Source organism: Penicillium hordei (assembly GCF_028827395.1).
Source record: "Penicillium hordei strain IBT 12815 chromosome Unknown utg000001l_segment0_segment0, whole genome shotgun sequence".
Taxonomy (NCBI): Eukaryota; Fungi; Ascomycota; class Eurotiomycetes; order Eurotiales; family Aspergillaceae; genus Penicillium; species Penicillium hordei.
In genome coordinates this window covers 1823649-1846879 of record NW_026623142.1, presented here as the reverse complement: position 1 = coordinate 1846879, position 23231 = coordinate 1823649, and the positions used below count along the sequence as shown (strand labels likewise).

Here is a 23231-nt window from a genome sequence, read left to right as displayed (position 1 = left end):
GGTATATTCAAATCGAAAGGAAAGATGAATACGTACTATGTATGAGAAAAGGAGCATTGGAAGTATGAAAGTCGGCCTGGAGCGGGCGTTTATAGTGCTGAGTCATCTGACGTCAAGCGCGTTGTTTACTTTTTGGCCTCGCTTCGACTTTCGAATACTTCCCCACACCCTGTCTCAACCCATTATTAACCCCCCTGCACCGCTTATTCGGGCTATTACAATCTTTTGATATCTGTTGATTCCTTGCATTTGCGCCTTCAATCATGGCGATTCGCCGTTCCGCGCGCATTCGGCGTGCCCAGGAGACCCCAGAGGTGAGTAGCAACAACGCTTGCTGTGGGACAGATTGAGGTCCTCACAACAGTTGAAATCACGGTAAACTAAGTTTCATTATTTCATTCAGGTTGAAGAGACCCCTCAGCCAGTCGCGGCTTCCAGACTTCACTCTGTTGCCGAAGACGAGGAGACTGACAGCTCCGAACTCCCACTCGCCCAAACCCCCCTTGCGAAAACTCCCTCTCAGAAAACTCCTCGTGCGTCTGTCCAACAAAAGCGCGCTAGCATGAGGACCCCCACTAGTGTGACTGCGGCCCGTCCGTCCCGCGAAGAAATGCATCCTAGCAAGGCGCAACAGAGCACCACCAAGCACGCAGATTCGGGCCTGCTCCTCGGATTCAACCCCGTTAAGAAAGATGCCAATGGCAATGTAGTCAAGCTCGGAATCAGTGACGACACCCCGACCAAATCCAAGGCGTCTCCCGTCACCGACCAGTTTGGAACCCCAGGATTCGAATACAAGTTTCATTCCCAGGAGACCGAACTCAGCGACGAGGCCAAACTGCTGATGGAAAGCGTCCGTGCTGATGCTGCTCGAATCAAGGCCCAAATGGTCCACGGCAACTCAGAGCAAGAACATGAAAATCACGAGGCCGAACAAATTCATGAAAACCGAAAGATCGCCATGCCAAAGGGCAAGACCAACCGCTTCAGCGACATCCACATGGCCGAATTCAGAAAGATGGACTCCATTGCTGGACACGCTTCATCTTTCCGTGCTATTCCCGGTCGCTTCCAGCCTGTTACCAAGTCCCTGAAGCGGTCCAAGTCCAAGGCGCAGCTTGACGAACCAGAGAGTCAGAACTCGTCCCCTTCTCGCTCTGCCTCTAAGATCTCAAATCTGTCCACTCCCACGGCTGCTACAGCAGCTAAGCGTGTCAAACACAACGAAAGCGACGATACATCCACTCGTCATGAATCAAAGGAGCAGACACAGAAGGTCGAAACTCCTCGCCGTCCTGCAGGTCCTCGTCCTCGCCCTCGCACAAACGTTCGCAGTTCCCTCATGACTCCCACACATGCTTCGCTTGCTCGTACGACCTCTGCTAGTTTCAAAGCACCGAGAACCTCGATGATTCCATCCTTAAAATTCTCTCCGGCTGCCAAAACAATAGCCTCACCTCGAACTCCTCGCACTGATTTCAACCCACGCCTCAAGAGCAAATTGCCCACCCTTGGTAGCCTTACGTCTATTCTTCGTCGGCGTCAACCACTCTTCTCCCGCGACCCCGCCAAAATTGCGTCTGGTACCCACGTTGCGGCCCCCGATTTCAATCCCAAGTCGCTCTTTGGAGGAGCTGGTGATGTGAGCGACTCCGCTCCAACCCCTTCACCAAAGAAGCACGTTGAATTCACTCCGAGTGTCAAGTCTCGTCACGAACTTGTTGTTGCTTCACCCTCTCCTTCCAAGGGGTCTTCCGCTCAGCGTCATTCCATGGTCGGAGATGTAGTCTATCCTACTCTCCCGGCTCTCACTCCCGAGAAGAACTCGGCTGCCTTAACATCCACTACTCCTACTTCTAAATTCAAGTCCATTCGTCATGTTCGCAAGTCGGATGCCGGCGAACAGCCCGCTCCATATCAGGAGCTTCCTGTGGTGACTCATGGCATTGCTCATGGCATTGTCAATAAAAAGAGGCACCGCAGCGAAGTTAACGACGAGGATGCTCCCAGCACTGCAAATACTGAGAATGTGCCACCTACCGATGTGCAGTCTGATGAACGCAGCAGCAAGAGGTTCAAGTCCAACCCGCCTACTCCAAGCCCGGTTAAGAAACGCCTTACCAAAACCCCTGTGCGTCCTTCTGGCCAGATTGGCACCCCCGCTAGCAAGCAAAAGAGGCATAGAGTTCTCAGCATGAGCCGCCTCAACATGCTTTCGAAGCCGAAGAGGCAAGCCTAAACATGCAATGACCTGATGAGCACCCACCTGGCGCGTTAGGCCGCGTCTCTGATGAATTGTTTTTTTTTTCAGCCTTATGATCATCCTAGTGCTTTTTTTTCTTTTTTTGTTACTACCTTTTTCCCTTTCTGGGCCTTGCGGTTCAGCCCACGCTGCAGTAATGCTCTTCTGCGGTGTCAACGAACCAACATTTCCATTCTTGATTTGTATCTACACTAACATTTTTGAGGGTCTTCGGACCCTCCCCACCTTACGGAATATTTTCATTTCGTGTCTGGTGTTGTTTTCCTTCTTTTCTTTCTTTGTCTGTCCATCAGGTAAACCTTCTGTGGGGCGGCGTTTGCTATGCTTTCGGGCTATTACTATTGGAAAGGTGTCATGGGGTTTTTGTTTCTGTGTATCTATTGTCAAGGGAAATTTTGAAACCAAAAGAGTTCTGTGATAAAAAATCGTGGACACAGTAAAAGTATGGTCAGTTGTGTGCATTCTAAATTATCGATGTCTCCAACAACGTAGAGTGAACAATCCGCTAGTTTACACCACCTATGGTTTACGAAGGAAAAGATATGAAGGTTGTGGATGGATCAAAGGATTTGCTATGTACAACATACAGAAATTAAAATCTCCATCCATCGTGGAGATCAAAAAGCTAGCAATACATGAAGGGTTCGAAGAATAGAAAGAAGAACGAGCAGAAATCAGAGGGCCTTCCCAGCGGTGGAACAAATACTAAATAAGCGATTATGCTCTTGTCTGCATTGCAGACAAGAGCTTCCTTGGTAAAGGACGGAGAATGGTACAGTGACATTAAGCATGACAATCATTTGGGGGTTGTGAGGATATGGGGTAATTTTTCGGGGAGGGTTGAGTCGAAGGGATGTGAAAATCGGAATCAGACGCAGGGGAACGGAAAATGGTAGATATGCATACGAGATGCAAGTAAAGCGAGGTAAACACCGAGCCTGGACTGTAGTAAGGTTCGAATCGGGGATGGGCGGCGCAGTATGTATCAGTTTTTCATGGTTTCCAGGAAAGAATCCAGGTTGTATTCTTCCTGGTATTGGCGGTCATCCCAGAGCTCGCCCAGGTCGTCTAGCCAGCCCTTCTTGCCCTTCTCCTTGACCTCGCCGTCAATATCGACCATGTCGACTTCATTGCCGGCTGTGTCGCTTGGCTTCTCGGCTGTGTCTGCCGTTTCGCCCAGATTGAAGAGGTCAAGCAGTTGATCTGTGTCCATTGTTCCGAGCCCGGCGTTCTGTTGATTGACCACGGTGGAGGCGACGTCGATCTTGAATCGTTGCAAGCTGTGGCGGGGTTCATGTTAGTTTCTGTCGGTACTTGTGAAATGATAATAACTTACTTCAGGATCTTCTCCTCCAGGGTGCCTCGCGTGATCAGGCGGTACACGTTGACAACTTTCTTTTGGCCGATACGATGAGCACGGTCCATAGCCTGGATATCTTTCTGCGGGTTCCAGTCGTGCTCCACGAAAATGACGGTGTCTGCACCAGTAAGGTTGAGTCCCAGTCCACCAACACTGGTGGTCAGGAGTAAGACATCGTAACTGGGATCGGTATTGAATCGGTTAACGATATCCTGGCGCTTGGTTGCTTCCACGCCTCCATCCAGGCGAAGGTACTGAACAGATGGGAGGAGTTTCTTAAGCACATCATTCTGCACAATGTCCAGCATCTCCTTCATCTGACAGAACACAAGGGCTCGGTGGGGGCTGACATAGCTTGCGCCTGTATCCAGTTCACCCTCTGCTGTGTGGTCAAGGCCAATGCCGCAATCCACCAGCAAATCTTTCAGGGCGTTTAGCTTGGGTGCGTGGGAAAGATCTCTGATGTTCGAACGCTTGGCAGTTAGGAAGGTTTGCACCTCGTTGTACTGCTTGTGGCCTTCCTTGACAACCAAGGCAGGAGAGTTACATAGACGTCGCATGTATTGAAGCGCCTGGAAGATATGCTCTTTGTCGCCTCGGTCTGCGCTGCCCACTTTGTCTGCCAACTCCTTCTGCTCCTTCTTGGAGAAGTCCTCGAACAATTTCTTCTGCAGCTCACTTGGATCACAGTAGTAGTTCTGGATAATCTTGGGAGGGAGGTCGTTCAAGACTTCCTCTTTCAGACGTCGGAGTAGGAATGGCAGGACCTGTTTGTGCAATGCCTCGATTGCCAGAGCACCTGCCTCTTGTTCCTTGGAAGAAGATTTGCTGAAACGGCTCGCTGCAATGGGCTTGGCAAACCGATCCAAGAAGACCTTCTCTGTTCCCAAGAAACCGGGCATCAAGAAGTCAAACAACGACCAAAGTTCGAGGACGTTATTCTGGATTGGAGTACCAGACAAGATCAGACGGTGATTGCTCGCTAATTTTTTAACTGAAGTTGTGATCTTAGCCTTGGGGTTCTTGATAAGATGGCCTTCGTCGAGCACGCAGTAATTGAAGTTGATAGGCGAGAGAATATCGTTGTCATTGCGGCAAACATCATAGGAAGTTACAATGACATCTGCGGTGGCCAGCAGGGGTTGAAGTCTCGACCGCTCTGCGGGAGGGCCAACATATGCAATGCAACTGAGGAATGGAGCATACTGCTTGACTTCCTGCTGCCAATGTCCAGACAGAGAAGGCGGGCAGACAATCAAAGAAGGTAGTTTTCGAGAGTCTGTCGATTGACTCTTGGCGAACTCCTCCGCTCGCATATGGTGGTCACTTGCCACGATGCAAATAGTCTGCAGGGTCTTACCAAGACCCATATCGTCGCAAAGAATACCATGGAGATTGTAACGATTGAGGAAGGCAAGCCAGTTGACACCATCCTGCTGGTAAGGTCGAAGCTCAGCCTTGATAGCGACTGGAATTTCGAATGGCTCAACCTTACGCACGTCCAGCATCTGGGACATGAACTTCCTCTCTCGGTCACGGCCCTTGAGCAGCTCTTCCGAGAAGCCAGGGGGATCGGGAATACCGGCCTCCAGGGGAACCAGTTTGACAAGGGTGGCGAATGATGTTGTTGCTAGAAGACGCACATCGTTGTCGGAGTCGCTCATTCGGCCAAGGACAGGAACCACGAGAAAGATGACATAGGGGAGAATTCCATCTTCCATAACATGAATCAGATGATAGATGCACTCAATCGCACCTTGGCGGTGATTGACATCCAGCCCATTATTGATAATTGGTAAGACCTTTTCAACCAGCATTGTCATGCCCTTGACGGTAATGACACTACAAATTGTAGCGAAGCATTTAGCTGCTGCGTAGCGAATGACAGAAAGTCGGCACTGCAAACCCTTGGCGATAATCGGCATAAGGTCGATAACCCATTCGTGGAGACCCGGATGGAACTTAGGCAGCAGAGCCCGCAGCGTAGACAGACCATCCACGATTTCTTGGCCAAGTTCATTCTCTGGGTTAGTGATGTCCTCGGGAAGTTCATCTGCTGCCAAAGCATCTCTCAATGGCCGTTCAACCAATTTTGCGAGATTCGGAACCTTCTCCAAAAGCTCAGCACCGAACTTGACTGCCAACTGCTCCAGCGCGTCCTTGGCACCACGACGCATAATCCGTGCCTCTCTTGCCTCTCTTTCGAATTTGGCCGCATCTGGATGGTCGCGTCGGTCTTCTTCTTTGCGTAGCGACAAGATTGATTTTTCCAATTGCGCATTGTGCGGGAATTCAGGTGTCTCGGAGGTGTCCACACAGCAATATTTGACCAAGTTTCCAATGATTTTGTCCACTGGTCCACGCTTCGTGGCAGCTGTGTAGTGCTCGATGAGGCCGGCCACTGCTGTCGCAGAGCGCTGCTGGAGTTCTAAATTCTCCTCTTTCTTGACACTGTCCATCATACCCTTGATGATGTGGCCAGGCTTCTTGGGGATATCCCGCAACGCGACCAGGGCACCAGCAGTGGCAGCTAGAACACGCATATCCCGCTGTTCCCTCATCAGTCGTGCCTCCTCGACGGCGGATTGTGCAGTGGTACGAGTATCATTCAAAACTTGCGTAGCAGTGATTCGTTGAGCCGGTGTGAGGTTTTTCTTCAGTCGATCAAAGTCAGGACCAACAATTTTCTCAGCGTCCACCAAGGAAAATGCATTAGGCCCGGCTTCTGAATCACCCTGAACGACCACGGCCAAGGTTGGCAACCGAGAAGGCGCCACGTGTGCATGGTCCCGGAAAGTATTCAACAACGAATGGCACTGGGAGCGCGCGACATGAAGGTAGCACGCAATGTCCGAATACCAGGATGGGCGCTCGCCTTCGAGAATTGGTCGAAGACGGTCACACAAAGACGAGCGGTATTTGCTCTCTAGTCCGGATTGGCGAGCATACTCTTCCATGACCATGGCCGAAGCAAGCTGCGTTGTGGAAGCAGAAACATCAAGACCATCCAGAATTGCCGGCCAAAGGCTTGGTAATTCATTCTTGTCCCAGAATGATATCAGCTCGCCCAACGCTTTCGCGGCATATATCTTGGATCTCAACATGGTATCTGCACCAACAAGGTCAATGTCACCGGAAAGCATGTGTCCGTCCACGTTGTGAGCTGAGGGCGGGGGTTGTTCTTTTTCTTTCTTCTCTGATTTGCGCCTCCGTCCCACCTTGATGTCAGCCCCACCTGAAATAGAAGCAGGGGGAGAGCCTTTAGAAGGCGTGGGAGTCGGGAGAGCGGCGGAGAATGGCAGGCCAGACGGTTTGATAAAGAGCGAGGTGTTCATCGGGATGGGGTACCGGGGAACGCCGAAAGCGCCCATAGTGAGAGTGACAAGAGGCTGAATGGAGTCCGATAACTCCTCGTCGGATTTGAACAAGCCGCGCAGCTCAACAGCATTGAGGAGTTCAGACCACACTTGGCCAGACAGTTTCAAAACACCCTCGTTCCGCTCCACAAGAAGATTTTGGAAAATCAAGCGCAATGCCTTGCCATCTACCCAGTCTGTGGTGCGCTCGCCCTCCAGCTTCAAGAATGTCATGAGAGCCCGAAGGACAGCCGAGCGAACGCTGGTGATCGTATGGCGGAGGAATGGGTAGAGACGGGGGACAAGTTTTCCAAATGACGCTTCCGGATCATCCGCAGCGTTGGCCTTCATAGCATCCAGAACCTGGGAGAATGTGCACAGCTTGGCCAAAAGGTCCATCACAGAGCCTGTACTAGCACTAAGATCGTCCTGTAGGTTGGAGAGGCAGTCCCAGACGATGTTCATCAGAGGGCCAAGAGTGCCAGTCCGGGAGGACACAAACTCCTCTGCAATAGGAACAAGTGTGGCGGCGCTAACAGCCCGGACATCATCATCATAATCAGCGAGGCCTTTCATGACAGCTTCCAGGACGCCATCCATCATGTTGGAATCATTGACAAGTAAGTCCTTTCGAACTGCGACGAGGTACCGCAACCCGATCATACCACCATGGCAGACCTCCCATACGGGGCGGTCCAGTCCTAGGTCTGTCTGCATTATGATCCGGTATAGGCATCGGTAAACCGCTCGGACTGAGTTCGGGTGTAGGTGTGATAGAAGAGCACCGAGAGTCTGGCCCACGGTTTCACGAATTGGCGCAACCACATTGTCTGAAATGTAGTCACCAAATCGGTCAAGCATCAGAACACAGAGTAGTCGGCACGAGAGGTCATCCAGCCACCGGCGGTTGAGTGCATCATTTTCTGAGCGACTTTTTCCATCCAGGCGGCCAGCTGCCACGCCCTGGACCCTGATCACTTCACGCAGGGCCATTGCGGCGCCATGTCGAACTTCCCAGTTAGAGTCAAAAATGTCCATAGTCAAGAATTCGCACATGTGTTCAAGAGGCCATCCTGCACCCTGCTCCACAATCTCTGGCTGGATATGAGACCGCTGTGGGGCGGCAGCTCCTTTGAATTCAGAAACAAGCTTAGAATCGTCATCTTCTTCGGTGCGTTCGAAGGAAAAGTAATCAACTTTTGTGTCGCCGTTCTGATCATCTCCGTTCTCTGCTTTGACAGGATGGGGAGTTGTAGCCACAGGGGTTGTGACAATATCGGACTGTCGACGGGAAGACAGATCCACGACTCGGACCTTATTGGCCCCCATCTTGGCATTCTGTTTGTTTTTCCGTTTAAGCTGATTGAGCTGCCGCTTGCTCAGCCCCCCGTCCTCCTTCATCGCACTTTCGCTAGGCGAGGAGGGTCGGCGGGAGGGAGCTTCATGCAGACTCTTGTGATGAGAGATTGGCGGAATAGTCGGCTCATGCTTTGGGGTAGGAGTTACCACTTTAGGGGCCAATTCAATATCCTCGATCAGATCTTCTTCAAGGTATTCGCCTTCGAGACCCAATCGCGAGGTCAAAGTCTTCTTTTGGTGCTGCAGGCGTGAAGCTGGTTCCATGGACGCGAGGGAGTATTCGTACTCCTTGCCCGCACTGCCAAGCAGCCGCTTGCCGTATTTTAATACGGAAGGGATGTCCAAGGTGTCGAGTTTAAGGAAATCATCAGCCAGGGTTGGCTCTTCGGATTTGACCTCGGACTTAATCTCCACATCATCTTCATCTGCTGCAGACTTGATCTGCAGTCCATCATCCTCGTTTGGATCATAAATCTCTGCGTTGGAGACAATCAGTCCAATAGCTTTGGCAGAAGCCGTCCTTGTGTCCCAGGACTTGGATCTGAGATAAGGCAGGATGCGCCCGAGTAGATTAAACAACTCATCAGGATGCTGTTTCTGTACATCTGCAAGCTGCTGAGCAGCAGTATTACGAATCAACTGAGTGCTGCCCGTCTCGAGTAGCCTGTATTGTCATTGGTCAGTAGTTAGTTATTTCACGTGATTGCACGCATTTAGGTCGAAATACTCACGTGACGAGACGGTCGAGTCTAAACTGGGTTAGCTTCACGTGATAAACGCGTGCTGATTGGTTGAAGGGGCTTACCGGGAAGCCATCGCGGGTCTTCACTTTTCTCCCGACTATGCGGCACAATTTGAATAAGGAAAAAAAAAGGGAATACCGCAAAGAAAAGAGCAATTGCGCGCGACAAAGCGCGCAATTAGGATAGAAGGACCTCGATATGAAAAACAAAGACCAAACGCCCAACACCTCAAGCCGCGATGCTGAGTCAGCGGGGGGATTTAGATTTTAGTACACAAGAGCGAGGGTCGAGGTCACGCAGCCGGGTTTATATCATTGGGGGTACTCTGCCCGGCGCGCCGGTCCATGTTTGGGTCACCCCGCCTAGGCCGTTTGTGGTTTAGCGCGGGCGGTGGGCTTCCACTCACAGCGCGCCGATTTTTTTTTCTGCTGCTGATAGTATCACGTGAGTCCATGAAACGCGTTGGATGACATAGAGCATTTAGATTGATCAAAAATACCTAGTTTAATGTATTGAAGATATTGTGATGGTCTGAAATTCCGTGAATAATTCAAGTAAAGGGTTATCTGAAAATTCGTTCAAGCTTTGAAGGAAGGAGGGAGAAATGCCAAGACATGCCAGATGGCCACTTCAAAGTTCCAGGAATCATGAAGATCAGCAGTGCATGTACGTTAATGTAGGTGAAAGTTTACTAGGTATGATATTTGAAAAATAGGTGATCAGATCGTGGTTCAAAAGTGGTGCCTTTCTATATTTTTATATAACCGTATATAAGGTGTCAATCCAATTTTGTCGCTATCCAAATGCATCGATCGACCTGCCGAACTATATATATCCGCTATGTAGATTTTCATCTTCAACAAACCTTTTTCTTTTATGCATTACTTTCGTACTTCCCCCCCCCTCGAGCCGTGAATATAAATTATGCCTATGACCCTAGGTCTTTGTTATAAAGTTAGCCAAGGGCCTATGGCGTCATACAATCCTCAAAGTATAACCCCTTGAAGTATATAAAGAGAAAACCAGCGATACAAAGAACCCCGGGATAAGCGGCTAGGTGCATGGGACTGGTGATTTGATCTGTTTCTCTCTGCTCAACCTCAGCCCATGCCTACCTCGTCAATTAGACTTCTGAGATCGGGTATATCTCGTCCTACATGTCGGCATTTGCCGTTTCGGAAATCCATTATGGATCAAGCACATCGAAATTAAAGATAAAGCACCATTTGTCGTTGAATTGGAGTATCATTTCGCACCGACAGACCTGAAAGCCAACCAGTTGAGCGTTTCTATACAGTCACAAGCTCCGGGCAAAAGTCCCGAGGCGGAAACACGGAATCACACGCATTGAAAAAGAATAAGCAAATCCTTCCCATTCACCGTTGGCTCAACACATTGGCTGCCTCCTCTTCCTTCCCAAGTAGACCCAAGCTCCGGATTTGCTCAGCCTTAGGGGCATTCTCTCGCGGGTGTGCGGCCTCGGCCTTGCGATAGGCAGCTTGCATCTTCATAGTGCGGAGAGCCTGTTGTTCCAATTTCCCATTATTAGACTCAGGTCCATCATTCAAGTGTGCGGGTATCTCGATCGAGCGGGGATTGCCCTTACCTCTTTCCGGTGGTGAAGGCACTCATAGTAATCGTCCAGGGCAGGCACACACTTCTTCTTGCCGCTCGCACCATCGCCCGAGTTCACCACGTAGCAACCAAGGACCTCTTGCCAGAAGGGGTAGCAGCGGCCGGGACCTAGAAAAAGCCATAGTACATTAGCCGGGTTTATTCGTGGGGGAGGGAACTGCGTGCGCAAGTTGTGATCCGAGGGCATGCCGGCGTGGACCCGAGCAGGTTCTCCGGGGATGGGGAAAATGAGCACATACCGCCGTTGTTACCGTAGCCGGAAGCCATTGTGATGTGTAGAAGAAGTTAATTGAGGAAGTGGTAGGCACAGAGACCGCGAAAAAGGTAGTGATGAAGTGCCGGTGGATGCGACTCTTCCCTTTCGTTTCCGACTTGGTCTGTGCGCCCCGCCGTATGCAACATGGTCATCGCCAACTATGAGGCCACCTCACTGGACTGCCTCGTCTCTTTAGCTTGATCATGGCTCTCGAAGAGCTGTCCGATGCGCATGCTATTCTACTAGCTACACAACTCTGTGCAGGTGGTAATGTGGCGGATTTGCCTATTCTACAGGCCCGGTTTCCCCATTGTTTCCCGTTGGAACGCCTCCTGCGCATCATCTTGACCTTTCTCCCAGAAAGCACGGAGCCCTCTCAGTACACCCCGGTGCTACAAGAGCTAGCAACTAGCTCTAAGTTGTCACCCGACCGACTGATCAATACCTCTGCCGTGCAGGGATTGTCTGAATCACTTGCAAGAAAGCGCGTGCGGAAGCTTCATTTACGGCCACTGCAACGCCCTGACGAGGAAGACGAGATAGCTTCAGCAGATCCTTTGACCAAATTCCTTATCCACCGAGCACATCTGATCGACTCTGAAACAGCACTCCAGCCTCTTATCCTCGAACTTATCGCCCCGTTCTACGCGGACTCGCCAGTCATTCGAACATGGCTGATATCGAGCCTATTACCATTGCTTCGACTGAACTACGAATTCTACGCCCATCGTGACGAGATTATATCTCTTGAGATCCTGGAGTCTATGGACGATCAAACCGCGGTCAATATTCTCCTGTCTTTGATGAGCTCCGAAGAAAGCAACATGGACTTGGTCAACAACTTGAGGGGTCTGATTGGACCTTGGCTCTATGGTGGTAATCGGTCAAAACGACGAAGGCTTAACGAAGCAGCTCAGCAGAGTTCGGTTTCTTTCATTGAAGGCACCGAGAAACCCCAAGCAACCGAATTGGCTGGATGGGAACACGTGAACGAATGGCTACTGTCGCGCAGTCTCATCGACCGCGACAGCGTTGTGAGCGCCTATACCCACTGGGATGGACCATCAGATGTGGACTTGGGGGGATACGACGATGCTGGCACGCAATTATCCGAAGAGCAGGCGAGAGATTTACAGATTCGATACGGCCAGTCCGGTCTTGCTGTGGTGTATGCCCATGCAAACTCCTCGATGGCTGTACTGGAGGGCTCGTTCCAGGTCTTGACGAGAGTCGCGAAGCTCCTCGATTTTGAAGACAGCTCGTACCTCACTTCTGATTCAGAACTGCCATCTGTGCACTATGATTCCGAGTCAATCTTCTCGACATCCCGCGCATCTCTATTGCAGAACGCCCTTTTGAGGCCGACGAATCCTCTTACAAAACCATCTCTCCCATCGATCTCGTTTCTTAGCGCTTTACTTCTGTCCCTTCGTGTACTGACCGGACTTGGTCACCTGGTTCCCTGTCGGGTTGCGGCAAATATGTGCCTTCACAGCACCGAGGAAATGCAATTGGCCGAACTCAAAAGTGTGGTGAATTCTACTGTGAAGCAACCGAATGTAAACCAAGACTGGTCTATGGTTCGACAACGATTGCTTTGGCTTCGAGATTGGCAGGCGGAACAGTCCGACAACGCCTGGGATGAACCTTCACCATACCATGGACTTTTCTGGCGGATCCCGCACGACACAGTTGAAACGGAGATCTTGAAGGCGCTGCTAGCAGCTAAAGGTGATGTGACCCAAATTCATTCTTCGTTGTCAATACTGACGTTGTTTCTAGAGTATCAATTGGCTATTAATATATACACCAACTCTAAAACAGCGCCACTTAATCCTGCCCAAGTGGAAGCTGCGGTACAAGAGGCCATATTCACAGCATACGATAATGCAAGCAATGGAAATCGAACCCGGGGTGGAATGAAGAGAGCTTATGACATGTAAGTGGTGCTACTGAAAGAGGATATATGGACTCGTTGCTGACAATAATTTAGTCTACAATCGTTTGCCTCGCACTTCCCAGAGTCTGTTATATTCAAACAGATTTATGCCCTCATTGCTGCAACACACGCACTCTCATACTATTCGCTGACCCTGCAACACGGGGTTCCATTTCAGCCCGTTAGCATTCGTGTCCATCACGATCCCATCCTCTTGATTGAGAAAGTACTTGAGCAAAACCCGAAGAGCTACACCAAACTAGACGATCTTCTCTCCATTGGACGAAACCTAGTAGCCGCAGGCGTTCCTACGCAAGCGGCATCACACGAAGCCGAAGATGAGCCAACTCACCACAAACCCTCAAAGGAGCACGCCCTCCTCACAGCAGAACGTCGCATCACCTCCTTAGCAATTGCTTCCGCTCTATCCTCCAACGACTTCGGCACAGCCTACTCCTACATCCAAACCCGACTAACACCCCCTTCCCTCCTCCCAACCTCCTCCCCTCTCCTAAACACCACCTCCGTCCCTGACGACATCACCTGGCGCGCCGTCTACAACGCAGGCCGCTACCGCGCCACAACACCGACCCACCCACCGCCAACCCTCCAATCCCAAATCGCGCACCTCTCTCAGAGAATGGAACTCCTCTCCCTTGCACTCGTCCTCGTCCCATCTCCAGACCCACTCCCGGAAATCCTCGGCGCCTGGCGTCGCTGCGACGAAGAACTCACCTCGCTGCGCGCGCGTGAACAGCAGGAAGAAGACATCTGGGATAGAAAAGGCGACACACTGACCTCCGTCCCGGGCGGATTCGGGCCTTCGGATTCGGAGCGTGACGCCTTTGACACGGAGCAGCAGCGTGCTGCGCGCCGTGCACGCGCTGCGATGCCGAACTCTCATCACCACGAGGCGCCCATGGGTCTATTTGAGGTTGCTCGCGGCGCGGCTTTGGCGCTGCACAAGAATGCTTTCCCGCTGAGGGGCGCAGCTGATGGTTCAGCGTCGGTTGCTACTCAGGATGATGATCGGCCCTTGTCGCCGGATAGTGAGGGCCGTGTTAGGAAGAGGGATATGGTTAGCAATATGATGACTGGGGGCTTGGTTAGTGGGATCGGTTGGGTTCTTGGCGCTGATCCGGTGAACAAGAAGTAGGGAAGGCGGGGACAATATGGGGTTGCGAGTAACTGGAGGTTGGAACACCTTTCTGTGGTTGAGCATGCGTATGGAAACATGTGCTGTATGTAGCTTTATGATAACAATGAGACATATTATATTTTACTAGGATGTGGACGGTCTTAAATGGGCGAGTCCGTACTTACTTGTATTCTTGTACCCATATACATCTAACCAAAGTCGAAGACAAGATGCAATGGTATTAAGTGCCTAAGTATGTCCCAAAGGAAGTCTCCAAAGCATTGCAACACTCCCGCATCCAGTGCAAAGCGATAAACAGACCCAACATATAACCCTAAAGCAGACTAAGAAAGCGAGCTGTACAAAACACGATATACGGAGATGGAAGGTATGTCCAGGCTCGAAATGTAACAGAAAAAGACCAAAGCAAAAGAAGCGAGACCAGTCCATCGGAAGGAGATGAGGGAAACAGTGAAAACCAGAGGGCGAAAAGGATCGAAGGATATGCGACGCATGGAGAATGTCGGGCCATCAAGGATCGTAGGTGAAGCGTAGCCGATGAGATTTGTGTTGAAGAAAAAAAGGAAAAAGCATTTGCTGATGATAAGGGGGTATGAGAGTAATGTCGAGCCCCGCGAGTTCCGGCCCGGGGGAGCCAGCGGAAAGCACAAAACGCAGATGGATACGAAGTAGAGTCGTGATAAACGGGGTTGAGTTGTTGACAGCCAGGTCAATCCTTGGGGTCCAGCCACGCATACTCAAAATAAATGCAGCAAAGCAGTAAAGCACCCTCAAGAAAAAAAGGGTTGGGGACTTGTTTACTCTTTCCAATCCCACACCTGCCTTATAAAGTTCGTCATGTTGACCTTCTTGTTTCTCATATCCTGCACCCATGGATGTTCCAGCATCCGCCAGGGTGTCGCACGTCGAGGGGGTTCTTTTTCCAAGCTGGCGATCGAGTTAGTATCGAAAAATAAAAGTTACAAAGACAAAGTACATACCAGCATTCAATGAAATATTTGAAGTTGTCCGACCAGCGAATGCCATTTTGTGGCTCATCCTTCAACTTAGGAATTGGCTGGCGGACGATATAGGTTAGGAGATCTATTAGCCCTGCACGGGGTTGCATCTCAGTCCCATCAGCAGGGAAGGGGAATCGATGCTGCGCGACTTCCAGCAAAGTCACACCGAGAGACCAAACGTCGGATGTAATGGTGTATGATTGACCAGTAATGCGTTCTGGGGCCATGTAGTAGGAAGTGCCAATGAAGGTGTTGGCGTCGCCCTTGGTACCGAATTCACCGCTGACGCCAAAGTCGCAGAGTTTGACCTTGCCATCACGGCACAAGAGAATGTTCGATGGTTTGATGTCTAGAAAAGATTAGCCGCTTATAATCAATGTATATCGCGGAAGAATGGTTCGTACCTCGATGAATGATCTTTCGACTGTGGAGATAGGTCAACCCATTCAAGACACCTTCTGCGACCTTGCCAAGGACTTTCTCTCCAGTGCGACCTCCAAGCTTTTTAACCTCTTTGTAGATGCTGTCCAGACTTCCACCTTCACAGAACTCCATGGCGATAGAGATGGTGCCAGTGGACTTGTCCATGAAAGCACCGTAGTAACGACAGATATGGTGCGAAGCGCAGTCTTTGTTGAAGTTAAGCTCTCGAACAATTTGTTTCTTGACATCCGGGTTGGGGTCTGTAGTAATGATCTAGGATGGGATGTTAGCTTCTATCGCCGAGGGCAAGTATGCAAAGGTTGACCAGCCAAAGCGACGCACCTTCAATGCAAAAACGGTCTTTCCTTCCTTGAGTCGGCATCGGGTGACAGCACCGCCGGCACCCTCTCCCAGGCTACCCAGTTCAACAATCATATTCTGTTCACTGGCCGCGTGCCAGCCTTCGTCATCGAGATCATCCACATCAAGGGGCCGGCCCTTCTCTAGACTCAATTTGTCCAGATCGGGGAGGAGGCCGTTTACATTGTTTTCACGGTCTCCGTTCTCGCGATCTGAGTACACCGAACTAATGGCCGAGGACGGATCTGACGAGCCATCCGGTTGTCGGAGACCCATGGCGAAATTAATCGTCGAGTATGAAGGGTTTGAAGAGGCTGGTCCGTTGGTCTGGATTTTTAGACTGGGTGCACCACCTCCACCTCCTAGGCCATTTGTACTCAGTGGGGGCGGGGCTGGTCGACCGTTCGGCATGAGGGTTGGCTGGGATACATTCTGCTGACTGCCCATAGGAGTCGCTAGATGCAGTCGTGGCGGTGCTGGTCGACCCGCCGGACGAGGCTGAGGTTGGGGTTGGGTTTGGATTTGAGGTACTTGGGCGGGGGCGGCATTGCCATTGACGGGTTTGGCGCTAGGTGAGGGGGGGATGCCTAACGTGAGCTTCGGGGCTCGTGGGCTGCCGTTATTGTTGCGAGCGCCAGGAACCGGTGGACGAAGGAGAGGAACGGGCGACGACATGGCGAGATTGTTTTGCCTTTCACCAGGCAAGAACAACTCGTTCGGATCTGCGAGAGTAGCCACAGTGTCGACCTTGGACCAGTCCGCCTTAGTGAGTCTGAGGAGGGGGAAGACGGATTGGAGTGAGCGAAAGGTAATGTGAATGGCAGAGGAGAAGCAGAAGTAGAAACAGAGGTGAAGAGCACTGGCAAAAACAGAGGAAGAGGCAGAAGTAGAAGTAGAAGAGATAAGGTAGAGAACAAACGAGTGGAGTTTGGAAGTTACCGAGCGATGCGGCAGGTGACCTGTTACTCCACCATATAAGAAATAGAGGATCCCTTCGTACTTTTTATAGAATATATGTCAAGTAATTAGGGTCTAGTTCCAACGTTTGTAGGACTAGAAAACTCTCTCTCCGTAGGAGAATATTAATAGAGCGACACAGCCGACAAGAGAGGTCGGGCTGTGGTGGGGCCTTGACGTTTCAGAAAGCGCCTGAGCTGAAACACATGTCTATGATGTACTTTGTAGGATGTACAATTATTAGATGTCTTGATTTTTGGATCAATCTTCGTGTCGTTAATATCTACATGTATTCAAATTCTTTTGTGATTATCGGGGAAATCAACAGAGAATTCTCTTGAGTAACCATGGTTCACGTTTCCCCTTTTGAATTTTTATATCAGGTCTATACCTACCTGTACATACTAATATACATGTGCTACAATGTCAAAACCAACAAAACAAAACACTAGATCTCTCCTCCGTACTAATATAACTGTCAAATGTTATAACCTTACGTTGTTGCCTTGGAGCCGCAATTACTGGGCACACTTACAGACAAACTGTGGCGAGACATCATTGCCAGCACATTCAAGCCTATCCCCCACCTAAAGACAACCTATCACAGGCCGTAGAGATCTTACCCGCCTGTACAGCCTTACAGAAGTACCGACTTTTTTTCTTTCTGGCAATCTATCCAATGTGTTATATGATGCAATCTCCAGTTATAGCATTGCGAAGGCCAATATATCAAAAAAGAAAAACCAAAAAACCAAAAAAAACCTAGATTAACTACGTATAGATATGTCATTGAGAAGCTAATTGCAGGGCTAAGATGTTCTATCCCTTGGAAAGGTGTGGCTTAGCTCAACCCTGTGGCCACGCAATGAGACCCGATGATGACATGGGCGGGCCCGGAAGCCCTACTTGATCCGCACCAGTAGCATTTCAGTGTCACTGATTTTGTCTCGAAATCTACTCCGTAGGCGTTAAAAGGATCGGTTACTATCGAAGCGTTTAGTTAAGGTCGTGATTTAAATTATGTAGACCTAATTCTTCTCGGAAGAGCCGGTGCCAAGTTCCATAAGGTCAAGCTCAATCGTACATCAGATAGCTCCGGTGTGGATATCACAAATTGAGTTCATTTAAGACAAGTGTTTGGTAAATCTCGATTTAATTTGGTCCCGATGAGCAGCTACGATAATAGCTGTTATATCTACCACGTACTTAGTACCCCAGTACAACCTAGATTTTATCCGCAGTGGAATAGTCGATCCTAAAGGATGTCTGACCTAGCTAATAGATAAACAATATTAGGAAAGATTCTAGACGAAATCGTGTGCTTGTCTTAAAAAGGCTTGTTTATACTAATAGTCCCAAGGATGTAGTCACAGTAATCAAAAGCAAACCGAACCATGATCGAGATTCTCGCTGTTTGATGAAATGGGAGATTCGGTTTCGGTCCTACAGACTTTTCAAGCATGACCATACTGACAATAGGACCAATTAAAGACCCTGGTAATTGCCGATCCATGATCATTGGGAGACTTGCAACGCCTCATTTGAAAGGCAGCGCGCAGAGCAGCTAGCTCTTCCGATCCTTTGAAAACAGCCTATACTGTATGAGCTTCCACGGGTGTTGTCTTCAACGTTGTATTACATGATACCACCGAGCCCATTGTGGTACGAAAAAAAAAAATCGTCTCCGCGCATGTTATGTATGTGGATTCCGTGCTCGAAACGGAGTATTCGATGGACACAAACTCAATGAGTCTACTCTGTACTATTGTTCTCGGTACCGCTCGCTTGTGTCATCAGCGCTAAAATAATGACGCGTCGATGCTGATCGGTCGGGTTGAGTGACGGATAGGTGATTGTTGATGGCGATCACACGAAATCGATTTTCGCAGAGTGGACGAGGCGACGTGATGGGGTAGCAGAAGAGGACAGTCCCGCACCATAGCAGAATTGATGTCTTGGGGGGTGCGAAGGACATCATTCTACAACGTAGATTTGTCAGTATTACGTGGGGGGGAACAAGCCATACGAAATCTGTCATATCAAGTCCAAGTCATTGAGCAGTAGAAAGGTGACGTGGATGTCAATTACGAATTCTCGACTTGGCCGATGTGATATCCGTCTTGTTCATGGCGCCGCGCAATGGTTAGGAAATGTCAAAGGATGTGAAGTGAGACTTCAGGATGCGGTATGAGCAGTGGGTTGAGAGAAAAGCCCCTTACCCTGAAAATGAGAGACAACTGAGGTCAAATGAGGAAATCAAGGATATCCCACGCGATAGGCGAGGCTGAACTTCGGAAAAGTTCTAGGTCCACTCAAATCATTATCTCACGAACACCCCTATCATTGATAGTATGGCTCAACGTTGTGCTATATATATAAAACATGCTTTACCAATAATTATATCCTATAAAGCTAATTGTAGCTAAAGATAGTATCAAAGATGGGTATGGGGTTAATAAGGGTACAGCCTTACCGTATAAAGCATATAGAATACTCCGTATACATATGCCCGATCTATTGAAAAAGGGGCCATGAAGCGCAAGAATTCAATAGCGGCATGTGGAGTTTGGGCGCCACGAGGCCCAGGAACACTGCGAACAACCCCTATCATGGAGTCCGGGCAACAAAATTGGTTCAAAGTCAAAGGCGTTAACCGGGCTAAACGATCATTGGCTATGCCCAGGTATACCCTGACTTGCTCTGGCGGTCGAACCGCTTCGACAGTCTGATCCAAGGTCTTGACTTAGGAATAGGATGAAGATCGACACACTTTTATGCTGTAGGTTCTAACCATAGTGAACTATAAGTACGTGTGAGTATAACTACCGATTATTTTAGGGTGCACATTTCTTACAAGCAGATACAAAACACAAAAATTAAAATGGACTTTGCAGCTCGAGTGGCCAGTGTAACAGACTCATAATTACAGCATATGCGCCATGTCAGAGTCACCCAATCACACGGCCAGACCCCGATATTAGTTTCTCAAATTGCGCTTGGGCATTGACTCCCACATTGCCTAGCCCAGGGGCGCGAGATGCAAGCATCGTCAAGCACTATGAAGTAAAACAATGCGGTCTAGCCGTTACGGCGTGAAGCGAGACCTTCCCGTTGCGGGGGCAATTTACAGTACCTCGAGTAGTGGCGTTGTTTTTCGGGTTTATCGGCTTACCTAGGTAGTATTTCTAAAATTGGCCGGATAATATTACAGCGGTTGCGCAATAGGGATAGTAAGAAACGGTAACTCTTTGATGCCAGGAAACATGGTCAACATTCAAAAAAAAGGTCTCAGACGACGATATACTCGGTGCTCCGGAGGACACAGTACAGTGCCATAAATTAGGATACACAGAAATCAGATATAATAATAGTTAAAAGGTGGCAATGTGTAAAGGCAATACGTAGTAATAATACAAAGGGTGTCTCGGGATTCGCTCCGACAAAGAAATATCCATGTTAAGATGAACGTCCACAGAAAGAACCAATCCTATTTCGCAAGTCAAGTGCACATCATCGTGAATTCGCCCTTACACAATACGTTCTCTTGGCGAAATAAATGGCGGGCTGTTCAGGGGTAAGTGGAGATGAGAATAGACCCACGGGGAAATGCCAACAACTGGGATGCCAGGAACGGGTAGTGGATCGCCGATGCGGTCTGAAACATCAAGATTAGACAGAGAGGAAAAAACAAAAAACCATACCTGAGAGAGGGAGATGGTATTGTATAGTATTGCAGTTTTTTTTTGCTCTTGCTATGGAAGTATGAAGTATGGAGTATTTAGTTATGTACATCTACAAATATGAAGTATAGGAGTTTGATACTCCGTCAGGGTGTCTCCAAAGTCTAGGCGATCGTCATAAGTTAACGCTAGAAACCATAGCGGGTCAAAATTACAAACTAACCTAGAAATGAGAAACAACCCCTGACATTGATCCAATCATAGAATTGAATAAATGATGGCTGTGCGAGGATGAAGTTCTGGGTACATGGCAGGTTGCGGTGTGGGTTAGTTATGGATTAAGTACCTAGTACAACTTGGTCTTTGCTCTTTTCCCCTTTTTTAAGGGCCAAAAATGGGCCAAAATGGGTCAAAACAACGAGAAAGCAAGTGGCTGCTGATCTGTGACACTAATCTCCCCGTTCATACAAAGGCCCCCTGCCTCCCCCGTGCCGTTTCTGTTTCTTTCTCCTCTCCAAGTACATTCTTCGTTGCAAAGCATCCAGTCACTCTCTCTCGACTTCGGTCTTCCACTCTTTAAAAAACCAACTCACTCTCTTTCGAAAGCTACGCTTTTTATATATACCTTTTTGAACATCACTTTTTACGGTTTTCGTATATAACATTCAAAATGCGTTTCACTACTGCCACTATCGCCTTCTTCGCCGGCCTTGCCATTGCCGCCCCCGGTGCTGATCAGACCGTCTACGAGACCGATGAGGTGACCATCACCTCTTGCGCTCCTACCGTCACCGACTGCCCCGGCAACAAGGGCGGTGCCGGCGTTGAGCCCACTGGCAGCACCACCCCCTCCAGCGCTCCCGCCGTTGCCACCACCCCCGCTGGTGAGGCCCCCCACACCGAGACCGCCGCCGTCTCCACTGAGACCCCCGCCTGGTCTTCCGAGACCCCTGCCTGGTCCTCCGTTCCCACCTGGGCTCCCAGTGCTCCCGCCCCTAGCGCTCCCTCCAGCGCCCCCAGCGCTCCTGCCCTTAGCGCCCCCGCTCCCGTGGTCTCCTCCAGCGTGATTGCCATCACCACCTGTGTGCCCACTGTCATCTACTCTACCGTGCCCGTTTCCGCCAGCACCCCTGCTGGTAGCAACATCCCCCACGGCCCCACCGGTGGTGTTCCCCACGTTCCCTCCAGCAGCAAGGGTGTCCCCACTGGCACTGCTGGTGTCTCCCCCGCTACCTCTTCTCCCGTCTTCAACGGTGCCGGTGCTCTCAGCGGCTCCCTCGGCTTCGCCGGTGCCGCCGCCGTCGCTGCCTTCTTCCTGTAAATGACTTCTTCCGGGTTTTTGATGCACTGCTGCACCTAGTTGGATCCCATGGGTCTAACCCTGGCGTAGCCACTGCGTCGAATCGAAGTGGTTGATTATAGGTGATGTGAGAGGAATGTGTTATTTAGGGTTTCTGGTGATTTACTATTAACAATTGTTGCTTTCTGACTGGATATGTCTATCCCTTTTTTGATTTTTTTGATATACATATTCCCTTTTATTTCTTCTTGGGCTCTCCTGGATAGCTTCGGAGTTGTGCGAAGCTCGCTTGGTGGCTTGAGCACGACCTTAATGTAAACCATGACAGCTTTTCACATTCTCCCTCTCTCCAGCGCCCGTAGCCTATTTAGAATGTATCCTTACTTTCGCACATTTATAATTCTATAACTTGTTTTAGTAGTTTCCATGTCGAAATTTTCTTTTTGAAGGCTTCCAGACAAGTTCATCTCCATACTATTATTGGTCATCGTAGATAGAGTGCTTATTATTTAACCTCGAGTATTGCCTCCATCTCTGCCCCTGACTCCAGGTGCCACATCGAATTTTGTACTTCCTAGGGCTGAATATGCCATGATTTACAATTGTAAAGCCAACTAGGTGACTCGATTTTTGAAATTCGAATACAACTGATTAACCCAGCCAACTACTATCGGGGATGACCGCAATCTCACGCTTGAATCCGAACTACCATGAGTCTCCTAATCACAACCTCATCCATGATTTGAATTAACTTCATGGGTACTGGGGATATATGTACTGTTATCTCAAGTGAGCACTGATCTCAACACACTGGATTCAAGTTAGCATCTGGTCCACTTGAACATGTTGGTCAACGTGATTCATAACGTTTATTTATATTAATGGCGAGTATTGGTCTTATTCATTAATAGTTCCATCCCGAGGTCGATATCCCTGGGCATTCTTTGTAGTTTGCTGTCACCCATCCTTCTAGCCACGGCATCAATAACATTCACATAGAAAATATTCGAGAAGACATCTAAAAAGTCTGCGGAGTACTAAAATAGACATGATAAGGCTGCATAAGCGGCCGACTATTCTTGTACTATTACAGGCACACATGAGCATAACCGCTGTACATATTAAACAATTCGCAGACAAAAATAGAGAGCCCCACCATTCGTGAGTTCAGTGGCTGAATTGGAAGTCTGCTTGTTAATTGAGGATCGAGCGGGTTCTCCTCGAACCAGGTGTCCTTTAGTGCCACTCGGACATTCTAGTCAAGCAAAGGAAAGAAGAAAAGCATCAAAGCAAAGTATGATACCTGTGATTATTCTCAGGCCTCAACACATATCGGATCCGAGCCCCGAATACGAGGATTTGGAACCGCGGCCCCTTCTTATTATTGCAATATACGAAGTATCTTGGCAGGCTTGGCCTTCGCACAGGCCCCATTTCTGC

General features: G+C 49.4%; 6 protein-coding genes across 6 annotated transcripts; 3 read left to right on the top strand and 3 right to left on the bottom strand.

Moving 5' to 3' along the window:
• Positions 1-263: 263 nt before the first annotated feature.
• N7537_000691 (uncharacterized protein) lies at positions 264-2239 on the top strand (the record flags this gene model as incomplete). The annotated part of the gene is made up of 2 exons (XM_056891749.1): positions 264-314; positions 404-2239. The coding sequence occupies 2 exons, from the start codon at positions 264-266 to the stop codon at positions 2237-2239; spliced, it is 1887 nt and encodes a 628-aa protein (XP_056756744.1).
• Positions 2240-3248: 1009 nt separating this feature from the next.
• Positions 3249-9154, bottom strand: N7537_000690 (DNA-binding ATPase; the record flags this gene model as incomplete). The annotated part of the gene is made up of 4 exons (XM_056891748.1): positions 3249-3543; positions 3600-9002; positions 9070-9087; positions 9144-9154. The coding sequence occupies 4 exons, from the start codon at positions 9152-9154 to the stop codon at positions 3249-3251; spliced, it is 5727 nt and encodes a 1908-aa protein (XP_056756743.1).
• A 1303-nt stretch (positions 9155-10457) lies between these two features.
• On the bottom strand, positions 10458-10983 carry N7537_000689 (uncharacterized protein; the record flags this gene model as incomplete). Its single annotated transcript, XM_056891747.1, has 3 exons — positions 10458-10604; positions 10688-10824; positions 10956-10983. The coding sequence occupies 3 exons, from the start codon at positions 10981-10983 to the stop codon at positions 10458-10460; spliced, it is 312 nt and encodes a 103-aa protein (XP_056756742.1).
• Positions 10984-11175: 192 nt separating this feature from the next.
• N7537_000688 (secretory pathway Sec39 family protein) lies at positions 11176-14067 on the top strand (the record flags this gene model as incomplete). The annotated part of the gene is made up of 3 exons (XM_056891746.1): positions 11176-12703; positions 12755-12911; positions 12966-14067. The coding sequence occupies 3 exons, from the start codon at positions 11176-11178 to the stop codon at positions 14065-14067; spliced, it is 2787 nt and encodes a 928-aa protein (XP_056756741.1).
• An 800-nt stretch (positions 14068-14867) lies between these two features.
• On the bottom strand, positions 14868-16529 carry N7537_000687 (dual-specificity mitogen-activated protein kinase kinase; the record flags this gene model as incomplete). The annotated part of the gene is made up of 4 exons (XM_056891745.1): positions 14868-14997; positions 15051-15420; positions 15476-15767; positions 15837-16529. 4 exons carry the CDS (start codon positions 16527-16529, stop codon positions 14868-14870), a joined length of 1485 nt encoding a protein of 494 aa, XP_056756740.1.
• Positions 16530-21161: 4632 nt separating this feature from the next.
• N7537_000686 (GPI anchored serine-rich protein) lies at positions 21162-21812 on the top strand (the record flags this gene model as incomplete). Its single annotated transcript, XM_056891744.1, has 1 exon — positions 21162-21812. One exon carries the CDS (start codon positions 21162-21164, stop codon positions 21810-21812), a length of 651 nt encoding a protein of 216 aa, XP_056756739.1.
• Positions 21813-23231: the final 1419 nt, after the last annotated feature.